General features: G+C 41.5%; 1 protein-coding gene across 1 annotated transcript in view; it reads right to left on the reverse strand.

The window, feature by feature from the left end:
- The window catches only part of ADPRHL1 (ADP-ribosylhydrolase like 1), a 31,266-nt gene extending 12,192 nt beyond the window's left edge, over positions 1–19,074 (reverse strand). The window contains exons 1-4 of the mRNA XM_030569030.1: positions 18,760–19,074; positions 9,903–10,067; positions 3,570–3,695; positions 1,516–1,656 (exon numbers count right to left, since the gene is read on the reverse strand). Of these exons, the coding sequence (XP_030424890.1) occupies positions 1,516–1,656; positions 3,570–3,695; positions 9,903–10,067; positions 18,760–18,973 (646 nt within the window). The 5' untranslated portion in view covers positions 18,974–19,074. The remainder of the gene's footprint in view (positions 1–1,515; positions 1,657–3,569; positions 3,696–9,902; positions 10,068–18,759) is intronic.
- Between the last annotated feature and the right edge of the window lie 252 nt (positions 19,075–19,326).

Here is a 19,326-nt window from a genome sequence, read left to right on the forward strand (position 1 = left end):
GAGTAGTCATACTGAAGTCAATGGACCACAAATGAAAGTGTAACTTAGTGAGAGCAACAGACCTTTTGGGATTAAATGGGTCTCATTGTCTTTGTGACAGAAACAAAAATGGTTTTCTAAAAATGTAAGGCTTTGTTCAGCAGAAATTCTCTTCAGTGCATCTCGGCAGCCAAGAGTCTCGAGCCTGAGGTGGGAGATTTTTTCCCCCTTCCAAAATAGCCCCAGCTCCACAATGCAATTATTATACAGTGCATTCTTCAGGAGTCCCACATATCTTTACACATCTGTGGGTTCACCCTGGTGGAGTGACAGGATCCTTCTGTAAAGTCAGTCAAAGAGAGACCTATATATACTAATCCTGCACCTGCTGCTCTTAGGTCTAGTCTATAAAAACAAACAAACAAACTTAGAGCAGAAGAGGCTGCAGTAAAAGAATTCAGTGTGTTCCAGAAAAACTTCTTGCTTGTCCACAATTTTTTGAGCTGCAACTTTATCTCGCAAATAAATCTTAGTTCTTGGATGCTCCTAGTAAAGATTTGTATGTAGTCTAATCATCACATTCTCCAGGCCCCTATAACTCTTTAGAACAGATGGAAAAAACATTTCATAGGTAACATTTTTGGGGACACATCAAAGTGACTTTGGAAGTGAATTAAGTTAAATCAAATTAAGGACACTTTAATTCTGAGCAAAAGCATCTACACAGGAATTTAATGTGGTTTAACTAATCCTCTTTAAATTCACTCATTTAGCTACTTACAATTAACTTTCCCAAATGTCCTCCTGTAGACAAGCTCCTATAGACATTTGTTCACATGAGGACAACAAAACTACAAGACAGTGATCCTAGGCAAACAGGCACTAAAAAGCTGTTGTGTATAAGATGCACTAACATTATCTATCTCAGGAGTCCTATTTCACTCAACTGTTTTGAACAATGAGTACAACAGAACATATCCCAAATGTTTGCACAGAATAGCAACAGCCAGATTTGAACATACAGACAAAGGATGAATTAACTGTTCTCTAAATATATGCATCATCAGCTGTGTTATGGCTTCCATTGGCAAAATGAGGAGTGTCTACTGAATGGAAAAAGTTGCACTGATCACTTGGGTCTCTTCTACTGTACCATTTGATGGAAGGCAGCTGAAACAGCTTAAATCTCAGCATACATGCTTTGCAAATGATTTGCTGACAAACATTCTTCCTAGCTTGTAATGACATTGGAAGACTCCCTACAAAATAAATCTGTGCAGTTTAGCATTATAATTATTGTTTTGTCTGTTTACATAGTGCCATTAATGTGCTAGGCAACTTGCAAGACATATGAAAACAAGGTCCCTACCCTGAAGAGTTTGCAGTCTGATGTGCAGACAATGTGGAAAGACAACATGTAAGCACAGGAGATGATGGGAACTAACAAAACTGGCACGATTGAGCAGTGAAGTTTAATGGGTGTCTTTATAGGTGATTGGTTTTTTAAAAAAAATAGTTTTAGTTTAGGAGTGTTACCTGCCATGTGTCGAATGGTCTTTTTGCAATATTCTTCAGCCATTGGGACCACCTTCATCATTTCCCTTCCCCACTGCACAAGTGGTTTTCCTTGTATTGCATATGATACAAACAAAGCTGTACAAAAGGACCCTAAAAAGCCTAGAATTAACATATAATATTAATAATTACTAACATGTGATCTACATTTCTACTGTAATAAATAAATAAAATAATAATAATAATAATAGACATCTTTGGCATAGCCTCAGGAAAATCATTACTAGCTCTGTCATATCTCTAGGATGGTTTAACAAATCCATGTGACCTATGTCTTTCTGTTTAACGGGCTGACACTTGGTATGTCAGGACTCTTGGCTGAAGCACACTGCTCACTGGATGATGACTTATTTCACATATGGGGGAGATTCTGTTCTCAGTGGTATAACATGACAGCAAATAATGCAGACATCCAAAATAAATATCATGTGTTCATATGATACTTAAAATCTTTTAACTCAAGTCACATGGAACAACTGACATGGACCAAGTAATTCAGTTATACTCTAAATCACTTTGTTTACAAAATCATTCAGCTTGCAGACTGATTAGGATTTTAGATGTAATACTATTTCTTGCTCATTTTACTCTGAGTAACTAAGTCATTTCTTCAGAGACGTTATGCACACTACTATGTTCTGTACTTCAGGTTTCTTCCTATTTTGTTTTGGGATCTAACTGCCCTCAATAGGAAGCTGTGCAAGTAGTCTATAGTGTATATTTGCAGGTTGCGGATCACAGAATTTCACTGTGTTCCAGATAATATTTTCTTTTAAGAGACACTCGCAATATTGGCTGAGTTAGAAAATTACTTGCATGTTTTTCTTATATCTACTTGTGAAATTTATGAGCTTTTTTTCAAATACAGCAAAAAATACCAAGTGCAAACTTTAAAATAAAGCTAAGAAACCAGCTCAGTAGTTGTAGACACTAAAACCCCTAATGCAAAACACTGGAACATGTGCTTAACTTCAAGCATATGAATCAATGGTACTGCTCACATGCTTAAAGTTAAGCACTGGCTTAAGTGTCTTGCTGGATCAGGGCCTTACTCCTTATAGGAACATCTCCAACATTTTGGCCATTCAATCTTTTTAGCATCTAAAGGTGTCGAACTATGCCATAATTCTGTTTCTCTCCACAGAATTAATTTTCCTGAGAGCATGGTCAAAGAGCAAAGGTGCAATAAGAAGTATGCCACTCACTGGTGGGGATTGTGTGTTTGTTAAAGACATGGTCATCATGAAACATCCAGATAAAACAGTACAAAATGCAACTACAGTAGTTGCATTAAGTTAGGAATACAATAATAAAGCACATATGTGATTTGTGATTTTAAATATTTTGTTGGTGGCACTAGATTTATTAAATACAGACGTGCTATAGGGAAATAAGTTTGCTGATAGAGTAATGCTAGTCTTCAAGGGTAAAAAGTAAAGTATTTTATGAACTTACAGCTCCAAATGAAACCATTACACCTGTTCCATGTTGCAGTTCATTGTGTGTTTGTTTACTACTGTGTAAGTAGCACATAAATATAAACATGAACCTTCAGAACACAAACAAACTAATTTTTTTAAATTTCTTCCTAAAACATGTGGATTTGGAAACATCTTGATGTCCAGATTTGCTTCTCTTCACATCTATAGCTAACATAATCTGATGGGGCAAGACCCCATAAAAGAAAAACAGTATCTTCTGAAGGATAAACCTACGTGTTCACAGGATCATCTGGATAAATGTGAAATTGTTACACAGTAATTTGAGCAGGATAGTAACATGCAAATTCTTCAGTCATTACAAATGATGTTTAAGGGGTCTTCCACCCAACAGCTGAGGGTGCTAGGTACTGAACAAATACCCCATGGAAGGCAAGGCTCAAGCCAGGATTTAGGGATCTGCAGATACAGCAGTAGTTCAACCAAGTGAGCTAACAGGACCTGTGCTAGTCTATTCTAAATTGATAATCAGTCATACATATCACAGGCAAATAATTTTATTTCAGTGGATGTTACCTGTAGGGTGATTATGAGTCATTCGTCCACACTCGATGCTCACTTCAATAAGAGTTTCTAGCCTCTCAGGCTTCCAGTATTTCATCCCTAAACACATGGCTTTTGTAGCGGCTCCAAATCCAGAACCTACGTTAAAAAATGTTACGGGCTTTAAAAAGGAAATAATTATACGCAAAATGTAGAATGCCATCAAAAACAAGCATATTTTGTTAATTCTAATAACATTTAGGGAACGGAGAGCTAACAGTCAAACGGTACCACAGTTTTCATAGCCTCACACATGGATTTTTGCCTCCACATGAGGGAACCTCATTACAATTGTCACTAAAAGTCCTGTAAGGAACACTGTAGGTGCACAAAAATAAGTGTTCTTCCTTTTCCCTCATTTAACTCAAAAACTTCTGAAATCATTGAGCAGTCTAGGGTGACACTGGAGTTGCTTTGCTTTTTCCTGACGCCAATATTGAACATAATGGTAGAAGAAACAGACAAGCTCAAAAAACATAGTGGAAAGCAAATCTTTCAAATTGTTTGTTTACAGGACCTGATTTTTCAGAGTACTTTTGTAGCTTTGAATATGCTCAGTCACAGTACCCATTACATCAATGAGCACTCAGCACTTCTCCAAATTTGACCCCAGAAGTCTCAGATTGGGCACCCAGAATTTGAGGAAAACACAATTAATAAACACCATGAAAGTTCCAGTTTAAGTGATTTGTCCAGCATAAACTGGCAGGCAGATTCATCAGCCTGGGGAGCACCGAAAAGGCCAAACGCTCGAGTTTAGTTCTCTACTTTTTAACTTGGGCAGGCTTTAACCAGAACATGCTCAAAGTCATACACCACACATACTAAGACCTTTCCACCTTTTACAGGCTGGGAAAGAAGAAGACATATAATTTTCCCTTCTGCTACTGTAAACACTCACACTATAGCTTCCCTGACGACTGGTCTCTTCTGTCTGCAGCTCTTACCTAAGAGGCTGGAAACCTTCTACCTTAAACACCACATCAGAATATACATGCACGGAGATTGCATGGGCAACCTGAATTCTGGCATTTCCTAACTTTTGAGTGCTTTACTTTGAAACCTTAATGTTCTTCTAACATGGTTTTTTTTATATATATCGTTTCCTAAATTCTAAAAAAAGCAAAGTCCATCATGTCGAATCATATTGACCCCATCACCAGATCTGAAACCTTTAGAGCCACATGAAACTGTTTTACCACTTGAACTAGCAGATGACGGTAGTAGATTGTAATCCTCTATGTGGATCAGCCACTAAAGGGGATAAGGCAAACACTTTCCTTGGTGAGTTTCATATCTTTTTTCCAGACAAGAGCAATGTTGAGACTCATATATGCTGAGTTCTCTTCCAGGTTCTGGAAGGGAATATATGCTCTAGTGGTTTTAGACTCTTGCTCTGTCCCATAGGATTGTGCCCCTTTGTTCCAGTCCCCCTCTGTTTTTCACTCTTCTACATTCACATCAAGCTGTTTCCTTCTTCTCCTTCAAACTGACATAGGCACCAATCGGGGGAACATTGAGACCATGGAGGAGATAGTCTCCCTCATCTCACTTCCATTCCCTAGTGCCATGATGGCCTCTAGCAGCTGCGTGGTATAACTGCAGGACAAGACCCCCTCAGTGCCTGCAGCCCTGGCCTAGAGCATGCTCAGTGCAGAGCGAAACTTGGAGAATTTAGCTGCCAAACTCTAATAAGACTCTCCATTTGGATGTATTGGCACAATAACAGCAAAAGGTACACCTCTGATACCAGGGTGACCCACCTGTCAAATTTTAAGTCTTTGGTCCAGAGCATGGAGGGACCAGAGCTTCTTAATTAAATGGGTATGAGAATTTTTTTTAACACTGGCAAAACAACATATTTCCCTATAACCTCTTAGAAACAGCTGAGCCATGTTTGTTGAAGCCTTAAAAAAAAATTCAGCCCAAGGCAAATGCCCAGCATGGAAATTTTCAGCCTGAACAATTAAAGTTTTGCAAAGTTCTGAGTCACTGAAAACAGGGTCGTACAATGGAAAACATTAGGCAACATTAACTACAAGTGTCACTGCCAGTTCAGCCTATAATACTAGAATCGCTTCATCCCTTCATGTAATACAGCTGCCTGTGAAACAGAATATGGCCATTATTTGACAGTGTACAGCAACAGTACACAACAGTTTATCACAAGAAGTAACTAGGATGATTGTATCCAGAGGAAACTGAGCACACTAAATTTATGTAGGCAGTATGTAGTTACCCACTCTGCAATTTGCCCCATGACATGGAAGCTGACATACCAACTTTGGCAAAAGTGAGACACTCTAGAATGACCACAAGAAATCAAGAATTTGGTTTTAACCTTATCTGCAAGATTAATCCGATCATCAGACTTTCAGTTCTACTGGAATCTTCTAATTTCATGAAGAAACTTGGAGCCTTGGGTATAGGGAATCCCTCACCTCAATTAAATTTTGCTCTGCTCTCAAGATTAAAAAAAATCCTTCTTGAAATATACAGATCAGCATTTCTTAGAATAGTTGGGCAAATCACAAGATGGAGCAGGGGGAACAAAAAATTTAACTGGCTTCAAGACCAGGCTTGATAAGTTTATGGAGGGGATCGTGTCATGAGACTGCCTACAGTTGCATCTAGTTGATCTGTGACTGTTAACCGCAAATATCGCCAATGGCTAGTGATGGGACACAAGATGGGGATGGCTCTGAGTTACTACAGAGAATTCTTTCCTAGTGTTTGACTGGTGGGTCTTGCCCACATGCTCAGGGTCTAACTGATAACCATATTTGAGGTTGGGAAGAAATTTTCCTCTGGGTCAGATTGGCAGAGACCCTGGAGGTGTTTCGCCTTCCTCTGCAGCATGGGGCATGGGTCACTTGCAGGTTTAAACTAGTGTAATGGTGGATTCTCTGTAACTTGAAGTCTTTAAACCAGGATTTGAGGACTTCAGTAACGCAGCCAGAGGTTAGAGATCTGTTACAGGAATGAGTGGGCAAGGTCCTGTGGCCTGCAATGTGCAGGAGATCAGACTATCATGATGGTCTCTTTTGACCTTAAAATCTATAAGTTTTCATTTTAGAGAATTCTAGCTTAAGGCATCCTAAGAACCATACTTCCAGCATGAGAAAAAGAAGAAGGGGAAGGCTGAGAAGAATAGATAAGAACCCAAAGAGCTAATTAAATTATGTAACCATGGTACTCTGTTTCTAGAGGTACACCTCTACCCCATTGTAACACCACCTGATATAACACAAATTTGGATATAATACGATAAAGCAGTGCTCTGGGAGGGGTGGGAAAGCAGTGCTCTGAGAGGGGTGGGACTGCACACTCCAGAGGATCAAATCAAGTTCGATATAACATGGTTTCACCTATAATGTGGTAAGATTTTTCGGCTCCCGAGGACAGTGTTATATCGAGGTAGAGGTGTATATATAACTTTCTCAGGGCCACACATGCAGTCTCCCACTGATTGAATTGCCTCAGACGTGGCTTAAAATCAGCCAGAGTATGCATAGTGCCCATCACAGGGACATTGCCAAGTCCCTGACACACAAGAGGAGTAAATGGATTGGAGTTGCCAGATTGCTTTCCTTGCCTCCCAGCAGCTATGTTGAGGGACTGAACATGTGAGAGAGGAGCTATTCCTGCTGAAGAGAGTTGGCTGCAGAAGAGGTGGGAAAAACAATGATAGCATTGCACTGCAATGTTTTGGTCCTGATATTGCGTCAATATTTGATGCTGTTGAGTGGTGTTGGTGCAGAGTCATATCACAGCGATACAGTATCATATCAACCCAGTGAGATGTCTGGATACTGTAGTACATTTTAGTGACTGTGACTATTTCATTTGATTTTAAAGTGGCTCTCTGGTTTCTTCAAGGCTAAACTGTATGTATATGTGTGTATATATTACTAAATGTATAGTACATTTAACCTTGAAGAACCAGACAGTCACAAATTAAATAGTCACAGAGAGCCTCAAATATATATTATGTATATACACAAATCTCTCTGTGTGTGAGAGAGAACAATACTGAAGGATGGTAGGATTATCAGTGAAGAAAAAATTGGTCTTGGGAGTTTAATGCTATATCTACCTGAATGAAGGTAACATAATAAGATCTTTCTTTTTCCTCCAAAGAAGAGTTACACTGAAAAGGTTACCTACCTATAGGGTGACCAGATGTCTTGTTTTTAAAGGGACAGTCCCATATTTAATCCCTTCTGCAGGTGTCTCAACTTTTTCTTAAAAATGGTCAAGTTGTCTGGTATTTTCTGTCTCCACCCCATGAGTACTGGCAGGTTCTGCTGCTGGCTGGATCCCTGCTCGCCAGCCACCCGCTCTCCACCAGTGAGTGGTGGTGGTGGTGGGGATGTCCAGTGCCCAACGATGGGGGTGGGTGTGCAGGGCTGGTGGCAGGCCAAAGCTGCAGCATGTGGAGGTGGCTGCTCCCCCTGCTGGTCCCTCAGCGCAGCCCCTGCTGCATGCCAGCTCTCGGCCAACAGGGTCCTGTTTCTGGACAACACTGGCTGCGTGCTGTGAGCTGCAGACGGTGGTGAGTGTGGGCAGGTGCCAGGTAGTGGCTGGTTACATGTTGCCTCTGCTGCCCACCCATTGGCCCTTTACAGGCTCCCCCTCTCAATGTCCTTTCTCTGCTTTGCCCCTTCACCCCCCACTGCTCCTCTATATCCCCCTAGGCGGGACGCTTCCTGCTCCCAGCGCTATGCAGAGAACCAGCCCCTCATCAGAGTACAAACCTCATCGGCAGCCTGGCTGGCAGGTTCCTTCCTTCTTCCACTGCCTCGGGCTGGGCCGGTGCCCTGGGAAAACCCAAGACCCTCCAGCCCTCAGCACTGGCCAGGAGCAGCCGAGCCCTGCATGTGCCAAAGCCCTGCACAGCGCTGGCACAGGGAAGCCTCTCTGCCCTTAGCTAAGCTCTGGAGTGGAGAGGGAGAAGCAATTTCCAGCCTATTCATGTCCTGACCCCGCAGGCTCCACAGCAGCCCCCCAGGCATGGGCTTAGCACCATCTTCACCTGCCCCCCAACCCAGGGTCCCGCCCCCAGGAAGCGCAGGGCTGCTCCTTCCCCGTGGCACCTCCCCTGCTGAGCCACCTCTCTAGCTGGGTTCCCTGAAGCCCCTGCAGTCACGTTCCCTGGTGCACAATGCATCCTTAGGGCATAACCCCTTCCTGCCCGTGCTGTAGCCAGGGGACAGGAGGCGGCTGGGTTATGTCGGTGGCCAGCAGCAGCCTGGAGTTGTTAGCTGCCTTTCAACACTGTGCAGACAGGAAGGGACAACTGCTTCCAGACACAGGGGATCGTGTGGGGAGGGGGGAGAGAGAGAGGGAAGAGATGAGCTCTACAAAGACAAGGGCCAGATCATCCCTTCCCCCACCTCCCCTGTGGCTGGAAGCAGCTCCTGTCCCTTCCCTCCTGCACAGTGCCCAAAACCTGCTGCTGGCCACATATTAGTGTGAACCCTGGCAAAAATCTGGGGAGGAGAGGCATGTGACCCTGCTTGCCCCGCCCATGTGTTGTCTCAGGAAGATGTAGTGCCAGGTATCAGGAGAGGCGGTTCTGTCCTGGGGGCCCAGCCAGGCATGGAGCGTGGAAAGTGCCGGGTGGGGAGGGTCGGGTTGGTCAGTCACCCCCCACCTCCATGTGAGAGAGGGGTATGGGAGTGTGTGTGTTTCACCTCTCTGCGTGTGAACCCTAAAGCCTTAGAGATAAGAAGGTAAATAAAGAGACTCCAACTACACGGTATTTCTTTTTAACAGGGGCTCAGTCAACTTGATGTTAATTTGAACGTTTGTACTGCATAGTTCTGATTGATTGCTGTTGAACTCACTTGAATACAAATAATTTTACCAGATGTCCCGTATTCAGCATAGGGAAATATGGTCACCCTACCTATCTATCTCAACTGCAAGCTCAACAATTTGTCTTTTTCAATGGGATCATTAAAAAGATCAAAAACTAGAGAAACAAAAATGGAAACATGGTGGAAAATATTCCTTAAAATAAACATGAAATTCAAGGACAAAAATCTGGACCCAGAAGCATAAGGCCAAGAATAAAGTTTCTTTAAATAGATGTTAAGCAGGCCAGAGTTGATTTACAAACGGACATAGTGCCCTACAAAAGGAATTTCTTGCATATCACTTGCCATCTTTGGACAAACATAGCATTGTTACAGTACTAATATCTTATTTGTGGCAGGGGAAAAATAATCTGTTTCTAGATATTTCACTTAAAAATAAATGTCTTATTAACAATCAGCATATAACAGATAGAAAATACCATACCCTTTTCATTGAATGGTGTATGCCAAGCTAGGAGATAGTTATCTGGTTTTAACTGTGAGCAACCTTCAATAGTAGCAGGGTCTGACCATTTCCCTGGAAGTTTGTCAATAATCTCAACATAGTGTTTTACCAAATCACGATATAGGTCTTCTAAACACCAGTAATCTGTGTAGAATAAGGAATAAAGGACCATTATAAATGGAAAAGGGGAATATTGAAAAATACAAAAAAATAACCCAATCATGCATTTTTCAAATATTACTATTTTTCATTTCTAATTTATGTGAAGATTTGTTAACATAAATGAATACAAACACATTTATACAAACCATTAAAACAGTCATGGAGAGGGTACATCTGCATCTATGTCCAAATTACAATCAATAATATAAACAAGCAAAAGCAGAAAACACTAGAGAAGACATATTTGTATTTATTTAGTTAGTTATTATTTTAATTCCCTCCAGTAACTGTTGCTTCAGAGCCCATTTAGGCCCTCATTGAATAAGGTACTTAAACTTATGCCTCATTTTAAGGCATGAGAAGTCCCTTTGACTTTAATATGGCTATTCAAGTGCTTAACGTTATGTACATACTTTAATACCTTGACAAACCAGAACCTCTGAGTTTATACGTGGACACTAGTACAGTTCAAGACTGAATTACCCTGTTTAAAAATTTTCCACTGACTAGTTTTTAATTCTACTGATTCATTGTAATTAAGCACAGGGGCAAATGAGTGTTTTTTAATACATTTTTATTAATTGTATGTTTTATATAGTTATTGATCATTTTATTTAGATTTGCATCCTCTTCAGTGCAAGGGTCTGTGTCTTCCTATATTTCTTCAGTGTCCAACACAACAAACTCTTGATCCTCGGTTGGTGTTACCATGATATAAATTATGATGATGAAGAGGATTAACAATAGTAAATCTATATAATCTTAATTTTCTCAGCAAATGATTCTCTGAAACATGGTCATTAACTACATTTTCTTGTTGGTTATTTCTACTGTGCTTAAACCTGAGGTCTTTACTGAGAGCCTTTAGTCATGTTGAATAATACATTACTTCTTCAGTAGGACTACTTGTTGGAGTAAGTTACTAAGCGCACCAGCAGCTCATCAGCTCATTCCAATTGGGCTTAAAAGAATGTACCTGGGCCCTTGAGGGAAGAGATACCTGATGAGTCAGGGCTGCCTGGGTCAGTCAGGAAAGGGCTGGTGAGATCTGTCAGAGACCGTGACAGGGGCAGGGTAGGGAGCTGCAGGAGGTCCCTTTAGGAAGCTGTAGATGGTTCCTGGAGGAAGGCTGGAGAGCAACAAGAGGGGTTTGCTGGCTAACTTCCCCAAACCAGACAGTCAGGGCTGGAAACCAGAAAGCAGCAGACAGAAGTGCCTGCTGGTTCTATTCTGGCGAGCTGAAGCTGAGAGCCAGAGAGGGATGAAGGCAGGAGAGCAGCTGCTGCCATAGGCGGCGAGTTATATGGGCTCGAGGTGCCCAGGCTCCAGGAATATTCAGGGCCGGGTGCCCTGCTTCAGCAATATTTGGAGCTGGGTCTCTCCCCTGGCCCTGCCTGGATTGGGCCCCGGCCCCAGCGGGTCTCACCCCACTGCCCCGCCCAGCCGTGTCCCTGCCTGGAGCGGGTCCCAGCCTCCGCCTTCCACCCCTCCTCCTGCGTCCCCCCTCCGCCGCATCCCTGCCTGCTCGCAGATCAACTCCCGGCAGAACTACTGTCTGCTGCCCCAGGGTCCTAGCACCTGCCATCCTCTAATGGCAAGGCAGGCTGCCCTTACCCTGCTCTTCTGCCCTAGCCCTGAGCCTCTCCAATGCCCCAAACCCTCATCCTCAGCCCCAACCCTCATCCCCCTGCAGCCTGATCCTCTGCCCCAGTGTGCACCACCTCCCTCTTCCTACACCCCCCCAGCCGAGCCTGCACCCAAACTCCATCCCAAACCTGCAGCCCTCACCCCCTCCTGCACACCCACCGCCTGCCCTAGCCCAGAGCCTGCACCCAGCATCCAAACTCCTTCCCAAAGCCAGCACCCCTCCTGCACCCTAATCCCCAGCCCAGGACCTGCACCCCAGACCTCCCCCCTGAAACCCCACCCAGAGCCTTAGGCAGGTGGAGGCAGAGTTTGAGGGGGCAGAGTTGGGGGGGCGGGTTCTGGGCACCACCAAAATTTCTACAAACTTGCCTCCCATGGCTGCTGCGCTTACCCACTGACATCTCCACACTGGAGAGCTGGAGCTAGGGGAACTGTGAGAAACCCAAGGGGACAGCGAGATGCTCCCCTGGTGAAGATGCACTCCCAGCAGAGAGGCTGTGAGGATTGCTGCTGGGAAGAACAGGGTTGCATTCCAACTGGACAGGGCAGAGGGCTGGAAAATGACTGATTGGGAGCCTCGGTGTGGTGGAAGATACCAGAGTGTTGTACGGAAAGACTCACAGCAGAGAAGCTGGTGGGCTGCCCACTGGGAAGAGTAGGGTTTTAAGGACGGGTGCAGGGTTAATTCGGTTTAACACTGCTAAATTCGAGATAAACTTGTAGTGTAGACCAGGCCCAAGAGATCACCAGCACTGAGCAGATCTTTCCATTGTAAGATCTTCACAACACAGACCACATCCGTTCTTGTGTTTATACAGTGTTTAGAGTAATGGGGCACGCTTCCAGTTGAAACCTCTGGATGCTACCATAATATAAATATTTAATAACAAAACACACATACAAAAGGTGAGGTGAAAGAAGAGGAAATAATGAAATGTTGCAGCTGACACAAAGGATCACTATGTGTGTTATTAACCAATACAGATAATGGGATTTTTTTTCTGTTTTTCCTTTTTTGGGATCAGGGGGTCTTCCAAATTTCTGATAAAGTCCTAAGAAACCTCCTCTTTTCCCCTTCTATGTACATATAGCCTTATGCTCCTCAGTCTGCATCAAGGCCAACATCTTGAGGAAGACAGGAGCCTTCAGATGCTGACAATGCTGCTCCATAAGCTTTGAATGACAGAAAACGGTCCATTTAGCAGCAGTTTCACATGAGAGTACTAAATCACAGGTACAAGTAGTAGTTGAATAGGCCCAATAGACTTGATTCCACTTATTTTAGTTTTACTGCATTGATTTCAATGCTTTGACACCATTGTGAAATGAGAATCAGGTCGAATATCTTTTATTTGCTTTCAGCCCACCACAGTGTTACAGACTGCTCTAGTTCTGTTTTTCTTCAGAACATATGATAAAAGTTCATTCATCATGCTTGTGTTCTTCCCATGGGTTGAAGAGTCTTCACTAAAATTTCCCTCTCTAATCTGCAGCTGTCTCAGTAGTCCAGTCATGCATTTTGTTATAGTTTCTCCAGTCAGTGTGTACTGCATTCAAAGTGCAGGATAAACACAGTCTGACATTGAGCCTGGGCAAATGAGTGGATTAGATGATATAGACCTCAATTAATCAATAAATTAAATGAGACTAATGTAATTAAAGCCAAGCAACATGGGTTTTTGGGAAATAGTCCTGTCAAACTAATTCAGTATGTTTTTGGATGAGATTACAAGTTGGTTGATAAAGGTAAAAATGTTAATGTAACAAACTTAGACTTCTGCAAGGCATTTGACCTGGTACCACGCGACATTTTGGTTAAAAAACTAGAATGATAGACAATTAACATGGCATACATTAAATGGATTAAAAGCCGGCTAACTGATAGGTCTCAAAATGTAATTGTAAATGGGAAGTTGTCATTGAATGGGTGTGTTTCCAGTGGGGTCCCACAGGGATTGGTTATTAGCCCTATGCTTTTTAACATTTTTTCAATGATCTGGAAGAAAACATAAAATCATCACTGATAAAGTTTGCAGATGACACAAAAATTGGGGGAGTGGTAAGTAAGGAAGAGGACAGTTCACTGATACAGAGCAATCTGGGTTGCTTCGTAAGCTGGGTGTAGGCAAATAATATGTATTTTAATAAGATTAAATGTAAATGTATGTATAGAATCACAGAATGTAGGTCTGGAAGGGACCCCAGTAGGTCATCTAATCATCTCTTGCACTGAGACTAGACTAAGTATCATCTTGCTAAACCATCCCAGACAGATATTTGTCTAACCTGTTCATAAAAACTTCCAATAATGGAGACTCTACAACCTCCCTAGGAAATGTATTCCAGTGCTTAACCACTCTGACAGGAAGTTTTTCCTAATGTCTAAATTAAATCTCCCATGCTGCAATTTGAACCCATTACCTCTTGTCCTGTCCTCAGGTGAACAAAGGAGAACAGTTTATCACCCTCCTCTTTATAACAACCTATTACGTACTTGAGGACTGTTATAGCATAGCCCCTCAGTCTTTTCTTCTCCATAATAAAAGGCAATTTTTCAATCTTTCCGCCTCATCATGGTTTCTAGACCTTTCAAGTATAGAGCAACAAAAATTATTACTTTCTCCAGTTTGTCCACATCTTTCCCAAAGTGTGATGCCCAGAACTGGACATAGTACTACAGTCAAGGCCTTCTCAGTGCTGAGTAGAGTGGAAGAAATACGTCTGTCTTGCTTCCAACATTCCTGCTAATACATCCCAGAATGATGTTTGCTTTCTTTGCAACAGTATTACATTATTGACTCATATTTAGTTTGTGAGCCACTATAACCCCTATATCCCTTTTTGCAGTACTTCTTCCCAGGCAGTCATTTCCCATTTTATACTTGTGCAGTTAATTACTCCTTCTTAAATGTAGAAGATGTCCACACAGTGTGCAGAGGCGGTCAAAAAAACAAACAGGATGTTAGGAATCATTAAAAAGGGGATCGAGAATAAGACTGAGAATATCTTATTGCCCTTATATAAATCGATGGTACGCCCACATCTCGAATACTGTGTACAGATGTGGTCTCCTCACCTCAAAAAAGATATACGGGCACTAGAGAAGGTTCAGAAAAGGGCAACTAAAATGATTAGGGGTTTGGAGAGGGCCCCTTTTGAGGAAAGATTAAAGAGGCTAGGCCTATTCAGCTTGGAAAAGAGGAGACTAAGGGAGGATATGATAAAGGTATATAAAATCATGAGTGATGTGGAGAAAGTGGATAAGGAAAAGTTATTTACTTATTCCCATAATACAAGAACTAGGAGTCACCAAATGAAATTAATAGGCAGCAGGTTTAAAACAAATAAAAGGAAGTTCTTCACACAGCACACAGTCAACTTGTGGAACTCCTTACCTAAGGAGGTTGTGAAGGCTAGGACTATAACAGCGTTTAAAAGAGAACTGGATAAATTCATGGTAGTTAGGTCCATAAATGGCTATTGACCAGGACTGGTAAGGACTGGTGTCCCTGGCCTCTGTTTGTCAGAGGATGGAGATGAATGGCAGGAGAGAGATCACTTGATCATTGCCTGTAAGGTTCACTCCCTCTGGGGCACCTGGCATTGACCAGTGTCAGTAGACCAGATACTGGGCTAGATGGACATTTGGTCTGACCCGGTACGGTCGTTCTTATGTTCTTATAACTTTCCATTTGTCCTAATTGAATTTTATCCTGGTTATTTCAGACCATTCCTCCAGTTTGTCAAGATCATTTTGAATTCTAATCCCTTCCTCCAACGTGCTTGCAGCCCCTCCCAGCTTGGTATCATTCGCAGACTTTATAAGTGTACTCTGTATGCCATTATCCAAATAATTTACAAAGATATTGAACAGAACCAGACCCAGGCCAGCTCCCTGTGGGACCTCACTTCTCTCCCACCTTGAGAACCATTGATAACTATTCTCTGAGTAGGTTTTCCAACCAGTTGCGCAGCCACCTTACAGTAGGTTCATCTAGGCCAGGGGTAGGCAACCTATGGCACGCGTGCTGAAGGTTGCACGCAAGCTGATTTTCAGTGGCACTCACACTGCCTGGATCCTGGTCACCGGTCTTGGGGGCTCTGCATTTTAATTTAATTTTAACTGAAGCTTCTTCAACTTTTTAAAAACCTTATTTACTTTACATACAACAATACTTTAGTTATATATTATAGACTTATAGAGAGAGACCTTCTAAAAATGTTAAAATGTATTACCGGCACACAAAACCTTAAATTTGAGTGAATAAATGAAGACTCGGCACACCACTTCTGACAGGTTGCCGACCCCTGATCTAGGCTGTGTTTCCCTAGTTCACTTATGAGAAGACCATGTGAGACAGTATCAAAAGCCTTACTAAAGTTGAAATATATCACATTTATTACTTCCCCCTATCCACAAGTCCCCCTATCCCCTGTTAAATAAGGATATTAGGTTGGTTTGACAAGATTTGTTCTTGACAAATCCATGTCGACTTTTACTTTTCACCTTACGACCTTCTAGGTGCTTACAAATTAATTGTTAGATTATTTACTTTATTATCTTTTGAGGTACTGAAGTTAAGCTGACTGGTCAATAATTCCCTGTGTTGTCCTTATTCCTCTTTTTATAGATATGTATATTTTCCCTGGCCAGTTCTTGGGTACCTCTCCTGTCCTCCACAGGTTCTCAAAGATAATCACTAATGGCTCAGAGATGTCTTCAGCCAGTTTCTTAAGTATTCTAGGATGTATTTCATCAGGTCCTGCCAATCTGAAGACATCTAATTTGTCTAGTTCTTAAGTTGTTCTTTCCCTATTTTAGTCTCAGATCCTACCCGATTTACACTGATGTTTGCTGTGTTAGTAATCTGATAATTGTTAACCTTTTTGATGAAAACTGGAACAAAAAAGGCATTTAACATCTCAGTCATTGCTGCATTTTCTATTGGTGTATTTCCCTTTGAGTAATTGGCCTACCCTTTCCTTGGTCTTCCTCTTGCTAACGTATTTGTAAACTTTTTTTTACCCTTTATGTTCCTAGCTAGTTTCATCTCATTTTCTGCCTTGACCATTCTAATTGGCCATTTAAGAACAAAAAATGCAGGCCATACTTGCATGGGAAGCAGTGACTGAAAAGGATTTGGTGGTCATGGTGGATTATCAGCTGAACATGAGCTCCAAGTGTAACGTTGTGGCCAAAAAGGCTAATACAATCCTTGGAAGCATAAACAGGGGAATCTTGAGTAGGAGCAGAGAGGTTAATTTTACCTCTGTATTTGGCACTGGTGCAACAAATCCTGGAATATTGCTCCCAGTTCTAGTGTTCGCAATTCAAGAAGAATGTTGATTAAATTGGAGAGGGTTTGTGGAAGAGCCATAAGAATGGTTAAAGGATTAGAAAGTATGTTTTGTAGTGATGGACTCAAGGAGCTCAATCTAAGTATCTTAAAGAGATGGTTAAGGAGTGACTTAATTACAATCTAAAAGTACCTACATGGGAAACAAATATTTGATAATGGACTCTTCAATCTTGCAGAGGAAGATATGACACCATCCAGTGCTGGAAGTTGAAGCTAGACAAATTCAGACTGGAAATAAGGCATGCATTTTTAACAGTGAGGGTGATTAACCATTAGAACAATTTACCCAACGTTGAGGTGGATTTTCCATCGCTGCCAAATTTTAAATCAAGATTGGATGTTTTTCTAAAAGATCTGGTCTAGGAATTGTTTTGGGGAAGCTATAGTGTGTTTGAGGTGATTTGTTGTTGTTGTTTTTTAGGAATAGCTTTGCTTCTGTTGTATTTCAATAATAAAATTTACTATTACACTACGGCATAACGAACATGATTACAAGCAGGACTTGTCAGGCCTAGCAGATATCGTCTATACTTTTATAGAGCTTAAGAAGCAGGAAACGTGATGTGCATTTAATCATTGACCATATTCAGAAATATGTTAGACTGACATCTTGTCCTTATCTTTAGTGTATTAGCTATCCCTCAAACCATTGGTTAGCCAGAAGCCAAACATGAAGTATCCAACATTCTCTTCAACTGATCTCTGGACACTAAATTTAGAACAGTTCAGCAGCAGGCAGATAAAACATGAAATATGAGCACAAGTGAAATTTCATTAACTTAGATGATACATACATGTATTTCTACATGCTAATATTATATATTATTACTTAATGTTAAGGGAAACAGACTAATTTTAAGAGAGATAAATATTTGCTTCATTTTGAATAAAAAGATCTTGCTTAACACTGTTACTATGTGTTTAATGATGTGTTTTTGATGGCAAGGGCTTGCTAATCTTAAAAGCTTTGACTCATTGGGCAGAGAGTCGACATAAAAACCATTGCTTCCTACAGAAAAAAATTAATACCTTAAGAAAATGCAGACGTATTTATTCAGACTTGTGTTATTTTAGAGAAGGATGCATATAAATAGCAGTGACTGTTGTAATATATTTTAGGTGAAAAGATAGTAATTTAAAATAGCTCTCTAACCAGGTTACTTCTTAATGGGTTTAAGGTGGCCCAGTGACATCTTGATGTACTATATATATATAGTACAATGCTCAGAAACTCTATTAATGATTAGTCTATATGCATTTTTTTTCCAAGCTTCATTCTTTCAAATAGGTTTATTCCCAGAGGGCAGTACTGTTCCCTGAAGCTTAGGGCACAGAAAATACTTATTTAACCAACTTTTCACCAAATGCCCCACTGTATTAGTATTTAATTTTTATTAGCTTTAAACCTCAGAAAAAATTATAAGGAAACACTCTAAACCTAAGAGATCAAACCTTGTTACTTTTTGTTGCTGTGAGAACATTACTTTCACCTGGGAGACAAGTTCTGGGCTTATATTTGTTATTCAGTAAAGCTGTTGTCTTTAGATTCTGAATAGTTGCTCCAAAGCTTATTGCTCCCACATCATTTAGTGCCTATTTTAAGAAAGCTAGCAGCTCCACAGCTTTGTTCCTTCCCAATCTAGGTTCACTAGTCAGCTGTTACTTACCTGTGATGACAGCCTCTGCTGTAGCCATGTGCATGAGGGTATTGTCGCTCACTGGCCATTTGTCTCCAGACAGCACCAGGTTCTCAAGTCCTCCAATTTCCTTTAGTTCCTCTTGGATCTTTGCACCTAAAGCACTGTTTTCTCGGGTGAAATTTCGATAACCAAGAGCATCCCCTACCCCTGCCAGCAGGACAGCAGCCTTAAATTTCTCCATCACAAGGGACTTTGACTCTTCTCACTTTCCTTTTGTCTAAAGCAGCCACTGAGTCTTGATCTTTCTTTGTTCCTTTGCCTTCAGCTGAGCTCAACTGACACTTTATATTAGCCATTGTGTCACTGCACAGATCTCTCTGTATAAGGCAAGGCTTGCCTTTTCTGGCTTTGCAGGTGCCACCTCTTGTCCCAAATCCAATAAGAGAAAATATTTCTTAATCCAAATATATTTTACAGGGAGGTAATTGTAAAAACGTGTGTACAACATACAAGAAGTGAAATGCAAAGATCAAAATCATTCCTGCAATGCAGCATAAAGCAAGCCAGAAATACTTTGAGTATCCAGTTTAAGTA

This window comes from Gopherus evgoodei, chromosome 1 (genome assembly GCF_007399415.2).
Source record: "Gopherus evgoodei ecotype Sinaloan lineage chromosome 1, rGopEvg1_v1.p, whole genome shotgun sequence".
In the NCBI taxonomy this organism is placed as follows: domain Eukaryota; kingdom Metazoa; phylum Chordata; order Testudines; family Testudinidae; genus Gopherus; species Gopherus evgoodei.